The following is a 14,265-nucleotide window of genomic DNA, read 5'->3' on the forward strand; positions in this document are numbered from 1 at the left end:
AAAAAAATTGCTGCATGTCCCGCGATGACAGACAGATGTGAGATGTGATGCCGGGGAACGGATGCTGAAACGACGTCGTCTGACAGGGATGTCTCTGCAGATGGTGTGTCGAGCCAACAAAGTCTCTTGTGGGCTCATCCACTCATGGCATTCGAATCTGATAATGGCAATGGCATCGTATATCATTTCGTAGATGCAGTCAACGATAATGACAACCAGAGCTTGGTCAACGCAACTGATTGATAGCATCCATCTCGTTTTATGTGGAATAGGCAATATCGGTATATGTCGTCTCCTCATTGGAACTTTGCTGCACAAGGTCAGCACATGTTATGTCACTACTACTCACGGCCCTTACCTAGGAATGCGGATATTGCTGCCCCGTACTCTGTACAGCTGGTACCAGGCACATACTACTATGAGCATTGGTAGGTAGTACGACGCAGCTATTGTGCTCCTTGTACCGCCTCGTGCAATAGTTGATGATGGCGTTTCCGGGACGGCACCGCGGCTGGTGGTGGGGCGGGAGTTGTGCTCCGTACGAAGGAAGTGCTATTGTACCACTCCCAATACTCCCAATACTTAGGTACCATGCTAACCCCCATTGTAATTGATCGTATGAATAACGGAACGCAGCGCTGACTACCTGACGAGGGTTGGTTTGTGAGCGGTAGACAAGGGCCATCGCGGGCTGAAAAAATGGCTCTACCCATCAATATTACCTATGCTGTTACAAGGCAGGTACCTAGTGCCGCAACTAGTATATTCAGCTAGTATTAGAATTTACTACTTGTATGCCAGCTGTTCCTTGTCTATCAGCCGTACTACCGATTAGTAGTACAATACCTAGGTAACGAAGGAGGAGTGCCGGGGATTTTCGGCTCTCGCTGTTACTCAGGCAGCAACACTGGCTTGGAGCTCGGAGCTTGGATGTGTGTTATACGTTGCTATTAGTAGCAACGCATAATGATAACAACAGTTCCAAACTTCAAGTCACAAGCATGGCACAGAGTATCACTGTCCGCTCATATCGCAAGTACAGGTACAAACGACATATGTTGGTAGATTGGGTCGCTGTTCAAAGGCAGCACGGGTCGTGGGGGAGAGAACCCCCCATTTCCGCATAAGACAGCCTGTGGATGCAGGGGTGGGCGTCAGCAAGACTGCCATGACGCTACTGATAAAGAGTGGCTTGCTTTGTTCACCGCAGATCGTCGACTCACCAAGAGCGGTATCCAGCCCGTCTACGGTAGAGACGACGTCTTTGTTTTTGGCGTGCGAGTACAACTCTTGTTGGCGGTTGTGGCTCTCTCGTCCAGCAGCTGTTCGTCGAGATGGGAGCTAATGGTGGTGTGGTGGACCTGCAACACAGCCGACAGGGGGGGTATGGAAGCAACTCGTGCGCCATGATTCAATCTCTGGAGCGGCTCGGATGACAGTGCAGCTGAGAGGCGCAGACCGCCGGCAAGACAGACAGCAAGCAGAGGCAAGACCATGAGGGGCGTCCGAACAGGATCTCTGGGACTCATGTACGCTGACTGGTCGATCATGGTTCGCAGTCAGTTCGACGAACGATGCGCCCTTGTCCTGGCACCGGCTCCTGAGGGCCAGCTCACACACGCACACTTTGCAGGCAAGGTGCAGTAGCCACATGTACTTGTGGCATCCACACCCATTCCTCTCTCTGTGTCCTCCCACGCCTCTCTGCTCGTATTGCTGCTCGCCGGTACCTGCCGTCTATTTGCTTGTATACGAAGTGGCTGCTGAAGCTCTGCGCACAGAGATCGTGTATCGACATTCTTCGCGCCTTGCTACATTCCCGCGAAAAGCAAGAAGCCGAGTGCATGTAGCTTGGAGTTGACCGCCAGTTCGTTCATCGGCGGCCCCGGGCAGCTCCCTGGCGGTGCTGAGAGTCAGCTTGCCTGATCAAACTCCGTTCATCCGCGGCGGCTTGCTTGGTGAAGAATGATGCAGATACAAGTCTTGGGCTCCTGAGGCGACTCTGCAGTGGCTTGAAAGCGTGAGATGGAGTTGTGTAAAACAAGTGAGCCAAGAGAAGGAGAGTGAGAGCGCATTTTTAATGGGTCGTAAGTGAAGTGCTATTATGGGCTGAGGCAGGAATGACTGGCAGGTATCTTACAAGTACTACCACTTGGCTGCTTACACTAATAAACACTACTAGGGGCCATGTACAAGTACCTGACGCATGCGACAAATGCTCGCGTGCGCTCAAGGTATCACAGATTAAGCAGTAGAATCTGTCATTATCTGCTTAAGATTTCCGTAATTGATGCTTGAAAACAGTCCGGTCTACCTCACCTACAGTAAGCGGCAAACTAAATTGGAAGACTCATTTCGGAGCCCATATATGTCACCCTAGGTACTCAAATATGCGTTGCGATTGGCCCTGGCTTAACTTGGAGAATAATGTAAGCAACGATCTGATAAGGATTGACAACTCCTTCCCAAGGTACTTCACATTGTAAACAAGCCTGAGATACAGCAAGTGTGGAAATTGTTTTGTTACTACCAAGGTACCTACCTAGGTACCTACAGTGTAAGAATAACATCTCAAAGGGCTTGAGACTCTGCTAAAAGTTGATAGTATCACAATCTCAATAACCTGCTCATACTTTTGATTACGGATTTAGATAACTAATAACAGATATGTAATAGGTGGCGATCTCTGCTCCCATGTCTTTGTTTGACCCCAGACTCTGATTATCTCGCTTCTGCTCGCTGGCTTGGCTTGACTTTGTTAGGTATTGGGCATGCTGGCAGATGGCTGTTGCTTGTCCAATGCAGGCCTCCCTTCTCTTCTCCTTGCATTGGCTTCTGCCTAATATTACCATGCCGGACAATCATGGCACCCTGCTCCTTGACCATGCACTACTGTATAGGCGCAGAGTTGCGAAAAGTGCCGAGTTCTGAACAGGGCCAGGGGTTGCCGCGCATTCATACAAGTACCAGCATACTTGTAGGTAGACGGCGCTTCCCCGTATCTGGCTCATAGCCTCAAGCAGTAAGTAGTACGGAGTATACGCCCGTCAAACAGAGCCGACAGCCTGGTTACGACGTCAGACTGATCATCTGGTTTTAAACTCGGCTCCCGCAATGTAACATCGTCTGCGGACTTTTTTCTATGTTACTACCTGCTGTTGGACTGGGCTATGCCTGTTGATATACTATGTACAGTATGTAGCTAATCAGGTTAGAGATGTGACAGATCTAGCAGAGGCTCTAATAGCGTCTGGCCATGGGCAAGGGAGTAGCAGTACAAGTCGTTTACGTATCCCATGCCGAGTACTGTGGACGATTGAGCAATATATGGCAAGGAGCGTGCTGATAACGGTGGCAAGCATTGCTTTGAACTAGCAGCAATAGCAAGAGTCGTTTATGAAGTACCCAACACTGGACCTATTATCTGGGGTAAGAATGAATTTGCTAGGATCGTTTTATACTTTGTACGTACAAGTACTGTCCGGAGTTCCGCGTTGCCTAAACCAACGACGGCTCGGGGTGCCAAGGCTTTGGACGGAACGTACATCCGAGAAACGATATGTTATAGATGGACTGTGGCAATCCTAAAGACGGTTTCATCTTATATTGCCTCGCAGGTGACTGCATGCAGAGGCAACAGACGTGGCATTCAAAAGAGGCTCGCTCTCTACGAGTAAAAAGAAGAAGAAGACATGTCTATGAGTCTATGATACTCCTTCAACTCCTTCAGCTTCGGAGCGAGCACATTCTATCTCCGATAAGACTTCTTCACCGCGGTTTTGGGCTTGGCGAACCAAGCTGAAACTAGTCTGCTGACAGCCATTCCAAGTTTCACGTAGACCCTGTTGTGGCGTCACAATACACGTATTGTCATTTGTACATACGGTACATGGAAGCCTGGAGTAGAGTAGATGAGGGAAAAAAAAAAAACAAGAATGCAACTGGGTACTTGTGAAACTGCGAGAGCCGAAACTACCTAAGAAAGCAAAGTAATAGTCGCCGACGACGGTTTAATTAAAATTACGGCAGGGTCTGCCCTGACAATAGAAGGCCTGGTATGGCCTCTCTACCAAATTAGAGCGTAAACTCACTACAACTTGCCTATCTCCGCAGGGATTGACAGCTTGTAGAGGCGAGCACACGCTACAAGTACTAGGGAGCTGCTCCCCCAGTAGAATTGCTATTTACAGGCTAATGGCAAGATGATTGACGGTCATTCCCGTAAGATGATCGAAGCATCCACTACGGCCATATAAGCGCGGTGCTAAACTATGTATGGGCTTGAGGAGCCCCCCCTGCTTGGCTAGTTGCTGTATTGCCACTCCATTATTGCAAAGCCTCCAATGCACATGTGCTTTTACATACGACGCCGTTTGACAGCAACCATCTCCCTGTTTCCATCTTCTGCTGTAGTATCAAGGAGAGGAGAGGTTCAACAGAGAGCTGGTCCTTGAGCCAAATCACAGAGATGTTTTCTTTTAGTTAGGAATCACTATTGCGGCACGAGATGACTACGCTACCGCCGGGATCACCTTGAACAAGTCAGACTGTAATATTTGGGGGCGGAGAGCTGTTGATACGAGTCCAGCCCAGCGAACCCAATGGGCACAGTCCTAGCACGAGGAGGATGCAGGATGCCAAACGACCTCATCTTACAGAGGCTGGTTGCGAATTGCGAGCCACTAACAGTCCAGGAGATCTGTCCAGGCCATTTACTTTGTGCCCAGCGGCTCATAAAATGCCCAAGGTACTTGGCTGCCTACATACCCAGCAGACGTTGACAATTGACTCGGGCATCCAGCAATTAGGACCTTTCAATGCATGAAGGCGTGGCCAGGTCAGGTGCTACACTGCATATATCAAATCCCTGGACAAGAGTTGCCTTGGTGGCTTCAGATATACTATACTAGCAATGTAGGGGCAGCAGCAACAAGACAGGTCAAGCCACAGCTCATTGGCAGGCTCGTTTGAAGGCCAAAAGCAAAGTGTACTCCGTACTTGCATACAAGTACAGGCAGTGGTGAGGCCACGGCGAAGGGGCGGCCAGTTGAGAGGAGCTGGACCATAGGGGGCGTGTGCCATGAAACAGTGGCCTCTTTGTCTAATCCCTGCGCTGGCCAGACACAGGTAGTGCCACAGCAGCTGCTAGAACGGATCGAGAGACGGGTTCCCGACTTAGCTCCCAGACAACATGCCAGGATGGAGCTGCTAATCTATCTTTATACCCAAATGCACGGCTGTCGAGGGAGCCTGTAAGGCGCATACAAGTACTTCGAGTTGGAGGGTGCTGTAGGGGATGTAGGGGAGGTACATGTTATACAGGAGCACATGCTTGACGGGGCAGGTACCTAGATGCGTGCTGCGCGGCGGTGGGAGCGGCGGTACCTTGGCCGTTCCTTGGCACGTCCAACGGTACCTGTACTTGTATGTACATCCCTTCTCCCCCATGCACATGCACATGCACCTGCGCACGCACACCAGCAACCCAAAAAAAGAAAAGAAGACGAAGCCATCCACATGTCCACCATCTCCTTGCACCGAATACGTGGTGCTGTGGCAAGAGCTGAGCGGCCATGGCGGTGCGAACGAAGCTCGGGCTCGACGAGGCTTAGAGCGAGGCCGGGCTCCCGACAGCGAGACGGAACTGGAGACGAGGCCTGTCTGTCTGCCTCGCACGAACACAGTCTGCCCAGACGCGTACGGCCCAGTAAGGCGGTGATGCATCTACGGCCACCAAGCTCCGTGAAGCGACGCAAGAGAAGGGCATGGAACCTCACCAGAGTGAATGACGCACGCCGGCACTTGGAACCCACGCCATTGCACGTCTGCTCCAGCAGTCAGCCGCTAGACGAACAGCAGACGACGTGGGCGATCTGGCAACGCTCGGCTGAAACATGCAGCAGGAAGGCCACGATGCTCCAGCCTCCACTCTGGGAACCCAAAGAGGATCCGGGGCCTTTGATTAGCTTTCCATCTGCAGGGCCCTGGTGCATATTCGTGGCCGGTGATGCAATGAGCCTGGCGACCTCTGACGACCACAAGCCACCGCCATGGTGCATCTTGCTCACCGACTTGGACCAAACGTCGACTTGACGATGGCATGAGCTGGAAGGCCGCCAGTGCCTCGAGCAAGCTTCGGTTCTCCCTTTTCTCTCTCTCTCTCTCTCTCTCTCTCTCTCTCTCTCTTTGCTTTTTTTCCCCCCGAGACTATTTGCTGTGGCCTCTGCTGGTCTGGTTTCCGGCCGCACCCCCCTCCCTGCTGCGTTTCTTGGTCCTGCTTCTTCCATTGATTCTCAGGCGCCTTTGGTGGTGATGTCGGCATAGTCTTCAGCCCAGCTCCGTCTCTTTGTCATGCTCGCATTCACACCCTCTTTCTTTTCCTGCTCAATCTCGCGTCTTGCCACTGCCGACAAGCTAACATTTCCCTCTTTTGTATCGGCCTTTAATCAATTGGTTCGTCACGTACCGGGAACTAGCCCTACGTTGTTCGGGCCCTAGCTTGAGTTGAGCCCCAGGCTCTATCGTGCTGCTTGCTTGCTCCTCCATGCATGCAAACCTGTCCTTTCTGGTGGCCTTTCCAAACGACACTCCCCCACCGTTCCCTGCCTCCCCCAGTCCAGCTGGCGTCGAGCAGGCCAATCAGTCCCGGCTGCAGCTTCTGGCTGCTTTTCCAGGTCGACTCCCCCCTGGACGCAACGGCCAGATGCACCATCAAAGTGGCTTCCCGGACTGGCGTCCGCCCTGTCCCCAGCGCTGGGCTCTCTCCACCCCTGCCTGGTCCATCTGACGTTTCCTCTCTCGTGGGACTGGCCAGATGGAACTGAGACTCTCCCAAGGCCTTTTTTTTACAAGCACTGCAACCCGATCTAGTGGCAGGGTCCTGGTCTGGCCTTGACGTAGTGGCCCGTTGCCGCCGGCCCCATGCTCTGCTTCATCGGCTCCTCTCATCTCCCCCCCAATTGGCCCCATGAACCCCCCCGGGCCACGCCAATCAGTTGGCATTTTTCGCCTTCATAAACACGTTCCCGGAACTGCAAGTCCATTGTATTCACTCCCCGAGACACAAGCACATTCAAGCACAGTTTCTTCTCTCTTCTGCCGTCTTCATCCCTCCTCTTCACGGTACTTGCAAGTCCAGCTACAACCCGAGCGTCTCTTATCATCCTCGACCCTTCAGCTTCTGCGGGCTGTACTCGACTCTGCCAACGCTAGGCAACGATAGGACAACACACATCTTGCTCCCTGCTTCTCTCCATCTTTGACGCCGTCGTTCTGACTTGATACGCATCTCGCACGAGGGTCTGGCCTGTCTGTCTAGGCCCCCTTTACTGCCCTCTGCAACAGCTCTCGCAACAACTGCTACGCCAAGGGGGGGGATAAAAAAAGAAAAGAAAAAGAAAAAAAAAAAAAAAAAGAAAAAGAAAAGACCAGGAACCTCGAACCGTCTCCAGGACACTGTGTCTTGGCCACAATTTGCTGACAGTGCTTTGCCACCTCACTGGGCCATTACGCCGGCCCTCATCATCGCCTCATTTGCATAGCCCGCGCCGGGGCTTAAGCAGGCAGTCGCTGAGCTGGCTCAACTCCAGAGCCAGTCGCTGCTCTGCCTCCCGCAGGCAGGGCCACCGACGTCGTTCAACGTGGTCGCACACGGCAGTTTCGGCCTGATCCGCGGTCCTGGCGCCTCTGCTGACCGACCCCGTCTGGGCGGTAGAGGCTTGACTACCAGTTCCGTGGATATCGCCTCTCTGCTTCGATTTCCAGCCTCAAACGAGCCCTCCGTGTCCCACACAAGACAGCTTCGACCTGCCTCCGTGCCATCAACTCCTACGACTACTCCTCATGACCTCCTCCCTTCGCGTCTAGGGCCTTTGCCTGTAGTTCCGACGCTCGTCCCGAGCAATCGGCGCAGTATGACACCTCACGTTCCAGACCAGCCAGTCAAGAAACAAAGCAAGTGGTCTCCCGAAGAGGATGCCGTCATTATCGAGCTCCGTGGGAGAGGCATGAAGTGGGAGGATGTTTCCAAGCGACTTCCGGGACGCAGTGCCATCAGCTGTCGGCTTCACTACCAGAACTATCTCGAAAGACGCAGTGAGTGGGATGAGGAACGCAAGAATAAGCTTGCTAGGCTCTATGAGAGGTATGTATGAGCGAGCTACAGCAACGCAAAAGAACCTCACTCCCCTTTTCCCATCATACATGTCTTGGACTTTTCATCCTGTGTTTTACCATCACTGCTTCTTCTCCCCCAATATGGAGCTTCAGTCTCTCTTGTGAACAAGGCTAATATCTAACCATGTACTTGTAGATTCAAATCTGATATGTGGGCCAAAGTGGCTGAAGAACTGGCTGTCCCCTGGCGAGCAGCCGAAGCGATGCACTGGCAGCTTGGAGAGGCGGATATGGCTCGACGGGCTGGAGTAGTTCCTTTCTCTCTCGCTGCCGTCAACAATGAGGCGGCGAGCAACAGGGCCATGGCCAGTCGAAACCAGACGCCGATTCAGCCACTCGATAGTAGCAATCTTCGTGATGTCAAGCCACCGTCTCCTCACTCGAGCTACAGCCGTGGCCAGCTCATGCCCCCCCATGACACCTGCACGAACATCTCGAAGAGGACCTATCAACTCTCAACCACCTCCCCCCCCGCATGCGCGACCAATGCTACCTCCCCATCCCCAACACCTGCATCAAACACCCCATTCCTCCCCCCACGCAGTAGTGCCAGGACCAATGGCTCCGCAACAGCAGCAGCAGCAGCAGCAGCAGCCGCCGCCGCCGCCGCCCCCGGCAACTGCCGCTGCTTTGCCACACCCTCATCCTGATTACCGCCGCAGCCCGGGTCCTGGTCTTGCCCCGATTCAACCTCACCCTCCATCTCACCACGCCGGCCCTCTACCAAGCCTTGCACAGTTGACTACAGGTATGAGTCCGTATGGCCCGTCAAGCGGACCACCAACACCAACATCTCTGCCTGCGATCAATAACCCTTCGATGCCTCGTTATTTGCCTCTGGAACAAACTGGAACAAAGCGGCGAGCGAGTCCTGATATGACAAGGCCAGATGGTGCTCATAGGCGAAGACTGGCATAAACAACCTACTCTTGCTCACCTACCAAACGATTTCATATATGTTGCAAAGAAGGGAAGAAAGGCGTGTATGTGGCAAGCGAAAGTTGTTGGGATTTGGCCACTGAGAAAGACGAGGAATAACAGAAAGACAAAAGACAAAAAAAAAAAGCACTGGTTATTCATTCGTTATTTGGACAAAGGCACACGCTTTAATGATTCAACGAATAGCATGCATTGGGACGGATATGCACTGCAATATCAATAGACGGGAAATACGGAACACGGTTCATGGGACAACATATTACTCACTGACACGGACGGATGGTATCAACAGTACAAGTACGCCCGGTCACAGACACTAAGACAGCCTGCTATTTGTTTTGTTTTCTGATGATTTGCTTTCCTTTCCTCACATTTCTTTCCTAGATTTGATTTTCTGTCATTATTGTACCAGCTCTCTGTCAATCAACTTCCGCACTCTTTTTTTCTTTTTTTTTCTTTCTGGTTATTATTTTCCGGTCTACGGCTAGAGGCGCTTCTTGGAATAAAGAAAAACTACACAGACTCTGGGCTTTTTTTTTTCTGGTGGGTTTTGGTTCATGACACAGGGCTTTTCTACTATGGCTTTGGAGGTACGGACCAATGGCAGCTGATGGGAAGACTCTTTTCTTAAAGGTATCCGTGTTGAAGTATTCAAGGGGGGGGGGGGGGTTAGGAGGTGATGAAGATGTTTTGAAAGGGCATGAAGCGAAAGGGCGTTTTTTTTTTCTTTTTGTATTCTTCTTCTCTTCTTTCTGCTTTTGGGGAGAGAATGGCATTGGGCATACACTGGGCATAAAACTTTTTACTGGTTTGTACTTGTTCTACTCGATTTAGCTAGCATACGGCATATCTGCAGCGTTTACTTTGTATCAATCAAATTAGCTATCATGATTATCATTATCAGAAACATTGTGCGTTTTTTGCAATTCTTGGTGATGTTGGGTATAGTCTTTCTTTCTTTCTTTCTTTGGCTCTCATGTAACAGCACGCCTCATGATTCCTCACTGCTACATATCACCCACCAGTTATCCTTCTCATAGCCGCTCTCCACGACGACTCCGCCCGCAGCCTCGGCGTCCTCCTCCAGCTCGCCCTTTCGATACAGGTGGTAATACCGCTGATACGTGGCATCGGGCTTGCCCTTTGAGCGCATCACCCACGGCACCAGCGCATCCTGCTGCGAGCCTTCGTCCCACCCCCTGCGACTGGTGCTCTGCTCCAGCGCCCACGCATAGATGAGCACTTTCCCACCGGGCCTCACGCAATTCAGCAGCGCGCGGATGCACTCGCGCCGCCGCTCGGCCGTGGACAGGTGGTGGATGACGGCGACGCAGATGACAAAGTCGACGGAGCGCTCGCGGTAGGGCAGGCTCAGGGCGTCGGCGACGACGACCTCGCCGCTGCGCTCGGACCGGGCAAGACGCACGAGCTCTTCACTGCGGTCGGAGCCGAAGATGTGCAGCGTCGGGTTGACGGGGAGATACTTGCCGTTGCCGCAGCCGACGTCGAGGCCCGTGGCGCCCGGGGGCTGGGCCGTGAGGAAGGAGGCGATTAGGGGCCAGGGCTTGTGGCGGGTTGACGAGAAGTGCGGCGCGATGGCGTTGTAGACGGAGTGGACGTGGGTGGCCTCGTAGGCTTCTGCTGAGGAGGGAGGGTTGTCCATTTGTGCTGTATGTATGGATGTATAATGAATCTTTTTTTCCTTCTTGTTTCAAGATTGGTTGGTTTTTGTGAGCAAGTGGGTTGCAGTTTTTGACTGGGGTGTTGTTGCGTATGTGAGTGATGAGGGTGAGATGTGAGCGAGATCCGGTTGTGAGAATGGATGCTTTTTTTTGGTGTTATGATGACTTATCAGATTGAAGGTGCAATTTTTTTTTTCCTTTAGATGCGGCCGGGGAGATTTTAGCTTCTCCCCTAAAACACGGGCCGTGGCTTGCGTAAGAGCCGTAGCTAGCTGTCAATGCATTCAGAAATAGATGAGTTTTGAGCTTGAAGCTGGCTGCTTCTGTAACAAAGATGAGAAAATCGGCTTGTTTTGGTGGTTTCACTGCATTTTCTCAGACATGGTCGTCGAAAAAAAAAGTCTGCGATTAAAAGGCTAAGCGGCTAAAGAGGGCGTTGGAGAAGATGATTAGAACTATGGGGTGTGCATATAACCACCTGGTAGCATCCCACGCCTAAATCGCGTGGGGGAGGGATTGAAGCTTATCTTCCGCCGGTGTTGATATACATAACCGTGTAGGTCGTATTTTCTGCGTGGGCAATCGATTTTCGTCTTTCTTTGATGATCGCCCGGGATAGATCCTTGCTTTCATCGTGTGTTGGTTGACGTCTTTTATTATTTTTTTTCCTTTTTTCCTATCTCATTGCCGTGAGGTCGTATTGTTCGGTGGTATTGGGGGGACCCCTGGTTCTGAGGGCGTTTACAGATCGGAGGGGGCCATGGACCATGGATCATGAAGGACAAAAGTGCTCGGTGGGTATTCGAGAATGACAGCCAGGGATGAAGCTCATCTACTTGGAGGCTGCGGGTTGCTTGCCTTGCAGGTGATATTATGTGATGATGATGCCTGTATGAAGTAAGCAGCATAGGCGAGTGTTGCCCGCAGGGGATGTTGGATGATGCGCAATATTGATTAGTTTTTGAGTAGGGGAATAGGCACTATCAAGTCAACATATTCCTGACTCGCTCTCCCGTCTATATCTTACATATGGGGGCTTTTTTTTTCTTTTCTTTTCGTGAATCTCCGTTTTCCTTGCCTTTCCTTGTTAAGAAGATGGCAGCTTCTAGTTCTGTTAATCTTCGCCGTTTGCAGCGCTTGTATCCAGCATATACTTGTCGCCGTCACTTCTCGTATACATCACCGCCGTATTCAAGGTTCTTATGCATACATGTACTTCTGCTGTAATCGGTCCCTGTCAATCACTTTATTATATTTTGGCTTGGTTCACGTAATTGCTTGCAACTTCAGGCCTATTAATTCCCCGTACCCACAGGCCACTCGGCCAATTTTACATTTGATGGCTTCATTGGTTTCCCGTGTTCAACGGGCTCTTTGGATCATACACATCAGTCGTAATCAGCTCCGGGTACTCAATGCCACCCTGCTTCAGCGCCGCCTCCATTGTCTCCATAATGGCGATGCTCTCCGTCCAGGGCAGCGTGGCGCTCTCCTTCTTGCCGTCGCGCAGGCATCGAGCGCACTCGTCTGCCTCCCAGAACATGCCGTGGCCCCAGCCATTGCGTGCTGGGTCCCCGGGGATGGGGCAGTCGACCAGCTGAGACTCGCCGTTCTTCTTGACGACCTTGTACTTGAGGGGTCGGAACGCCGGGAAGAAGACTTGGATTTCTCCTTCTGACCCCTGGATTCGGATGACCGGGACGGCGTCGTTCTCGGGGTCGGAGTGTGCTCGCAGCGTGGTTGTGGCTACGCCCAGGGAGTTGTGCCGAGGGAACTGGCAGATGATGGCCGTGTTTTCATCCGCACCGGTGGTGTACTTGTTGCTGGCGGCGACCACTGTTGGCGCCTCCTTGTCCTGCTCTGGCTGTAGGTGGTACAGCGTTTGGAACACCCAGGTCAAGGGATACACGCCGAGGTCGAGGATTGCGCCGCCGGCGAGATCAACATTGATCATGCGATGAGAATCCGCAAACGAGAGGCCCTTGCCTTCAGCTGCATTCGAGTTGAATGACAAGTCGCCTGTATTTAAAAATAAATAAGCAGTCTCCTTGGAAATCACAAGTCAGTTACACTCACCAATTGTCCGATAGACGGTACCAATCTCGCCCGATGTGATGCGCTTCCGGATCTGGATGCTCAGCGGGAAATATCGAGTCCACACAGCCTCCATCAGGAACAGATTCTTCGCCTTGGCCGTCTCAACGAGCTTTCTGGTCTGGGCGGCCGTGACGGTGAAGGCCTTTTCGCACAGGACGTGCTTGCCGGCTTCCAGCGCCAGCATGGCGTTCTGGAAATGGTGGCTGTGAGGCGTTGCGACGTAGACGATGTCAATGTTGGGGTCGGCGACAAGCTCTGGGTACGATCCATATGTCTTGGCGTCAAAGGCACCGTCTATCGTCTTGAGAAACTCTTCTGCCCTCTTCTTGCTGCTGGAGGAGGCGACGGCAACAATCTCGTGGCGCACGTCATGAGCGTCTCGAACTTTGGGGTCGCACAGAAGGTCCTTGCAGAAGGCTGTTATCATGGCATTAGCTGATGATTGCTCTCTTTGAAATGGGGTTGAAAGACAGGATACTGACTCTCTGCAATGCCGCCAGTGGCCATGATGCCCCATTTCACGGTGTAAGGGTTTCCTGCAGCCATTGTGGAGGGTATATTGTTTAATTGCAGTTGTTAGAAGGATGTGCTACGACTGATGCGTCAAGAGAGATTCCGCGACCTGAGAGCGAGGTTCTACGGATATTTATATACACTAGCATCGTCCAGCACTCTCTTTAGCAAACCTGGGCTTTTGTTTGCAAAGTACGCCGTCACTCAAAAGCCCGCGGCGAAGCGATCCACTGCGAACTGGTCGATCTCGCCGTCGCCAATAAACGGCCGCCAATGGTGCGGACAAAGTTGCCCCGCGGCAACTATTTCTCTCTCTGTCGACCACACAACGGCGTCCGCTAGAGCTTACAAATTACCAAATTCGAAACCTCTCCTCAGCTGTTCGTTATTGCTGTATGGCAAAAAAGCTACGTTAGCGGCGGGGAATGGAACTCGGCTTGGTGGGGTTGCAACATGCGATCCAATTAGGCTCATAGAACGGCGTCATTTTTTCCATGTCCATTATCCCGACAGTATATCCGTAGTTCGTGGGGCCGATATTTGGATGATGAAGTGAATGCACTTTTCAGGAAACTTTGACCGTGGAGCCGAATTTTGACGTCAATGTCGATAAAAGATGAGGTTGAAGATGATGCTAAAAGGGTAAAATTAAGCTCATTTTATTCGACATCAATATTATATAACAAGCTTATACGGAATGTGGCAAGACATGTGCCTGACGTGACCTCGTAACATGTATATTGTCTGTTTCCCCGCGTCTGAAGCTCCGCTGTTGAGTGCATGAGACTGATACTCTACCAGCTCCAGGCCGATAAGCCGATAGCAGTTGTTTATCCATCGCCTTTCGTACCATGATGCA

At 51.9% G+C, this 14,265-nt stretch overlaps 6 protein-coding genes across 6 annotated transcripts; 3 read left to right on the forward strand and 3 right to left on the reverse strand.

Annotated features, from left to right (window-relative positions):
- Window positions 1–1,244: 1,244 nt before the first annotated feature.
- TrAtP1_000308 (uncharacterized protein) lies at window positions 1,245–1,550 on the reverse strand (the record flags this gene model as incomplete). The annotated part of the gene is made up of 1 exon (XM_066110521.1): window positions 1,245–1,550. The coding sequence occupies one exon, from the start codon at window positions 1,548–1,550 to the stop codon at window positions 1,245–1,247; it is 306 nt and encodes a 101-aa protein (XP_065966593.1).
- Window positions 1,551–3,734: 2,184 nt separating this feature from the next.
- On the forward strand, window positions 3,735–6,173 carry TrAtP1_000309 (uncharacterized protein). The gene has a single exon (XM_066110522.1). The coding sequence runs from the start codon at window positions 5,353–5,355 to the stop codon at window positions 6,091–6,093; it is 741 nt and encodes a 246-aa protein (XP_065966594.1). The 5' UTR covers window positions 3,735–5,352; the 3' UTR covers window positions 6,094–6,173.
- A 371-nt stretch (window positions 6,174–6,544) lies between these two features.
- On the forward strand, window positions 6,545–6,787 carry TrAtP1_000310 (uncharacterized protein; the record flags this gene model as incomplete). Its single annotated transcript, XM_066110523.1, has 1 exon — window positions 6,545–6,787. One exon carries the CDS (start codon window positions 6,545–6,547, stop codon window positions 6,785–6,787), a length of 243 nt encoding a protein of 80 aa, XP_065966595.1.
- Window positions 6,788–7,913: 1,126 nt separating this feature from the next.
- TrAtP1_000311 (uncharacterized protein) lies at window positions 7,914–8,825 on the forward strand (the record flags this gene model as incomplete). The annotated part of the gene is made up of 2 exons (XM_014091779.2): window positions 7,914–8,143; window positions 8,312–8,825. 2 exons carry the CDS (start codon window positions 7,914–7,916, stop codon window positions 8,823–8,825), a joined length of 744 nt encoding a protein of 247 aa, XP_013947254.2.
- Window positions 8,826–10,105: 1,280 nt separating this feature from the next.
- On the reverse strand, window positions 10,106–10,777 carry TrAtP1_000312 (uncharacterized protein; the record flags this gene model as incomplete). Its single annotated transcript, XM_014091777.2, has 1 exon — window positions 10,106–10,777. One exon carries the CDS (start codon window positions 10,775–10,777, stop codon window positions 10,106–10,108), a length of 672 nt encoding a protein of 223 aa, XP_013947252.1.
- A 1,075-nt stretch (window positions 10,778–11,852) lies between these two features.
- On the reverse strand, window positions 11,853–14,022 carry TrAtP1_000313 (uncharacterized protein). The gene is made up of 4 exons (XM_066110524.1): window positions 13,864–14,022; window positions 13,376–13,797; window positions 12,873–13,310; window positions 11,853–12,815 (listed from the first exon to the last, which is right to left on the reverse strand). The coding sequence occupies exons 2-4, from the start codon at window positions 13,437–13,439 to the stop codon at window positions 12,142–12,144; spliced, it is 1,176 nt and encodes a 391-aa protein (XP_065966596.1). The 5' UTR covers window positions 13,440–13,797; window positions 13,864–14,022; the 3' UTR covers window positions 11,853–12,141.
- Window positions 14,023–14,265: the final 243 nt, after the last annotated feature.

This window comes from Trichoderma atroviride, chromosome 1 (genome assembly GCF_020647795.1).
Source record: "Trichoderma atroviride chromosome 1, complete sequence".
Classification (NCBI taxonomy): Eukaryota; Fungi; Ascomycota; class Sordariomycetes; order Hypocreales; family Hypocreaceae; genus Trichoderma; species Trichoderma atroviride.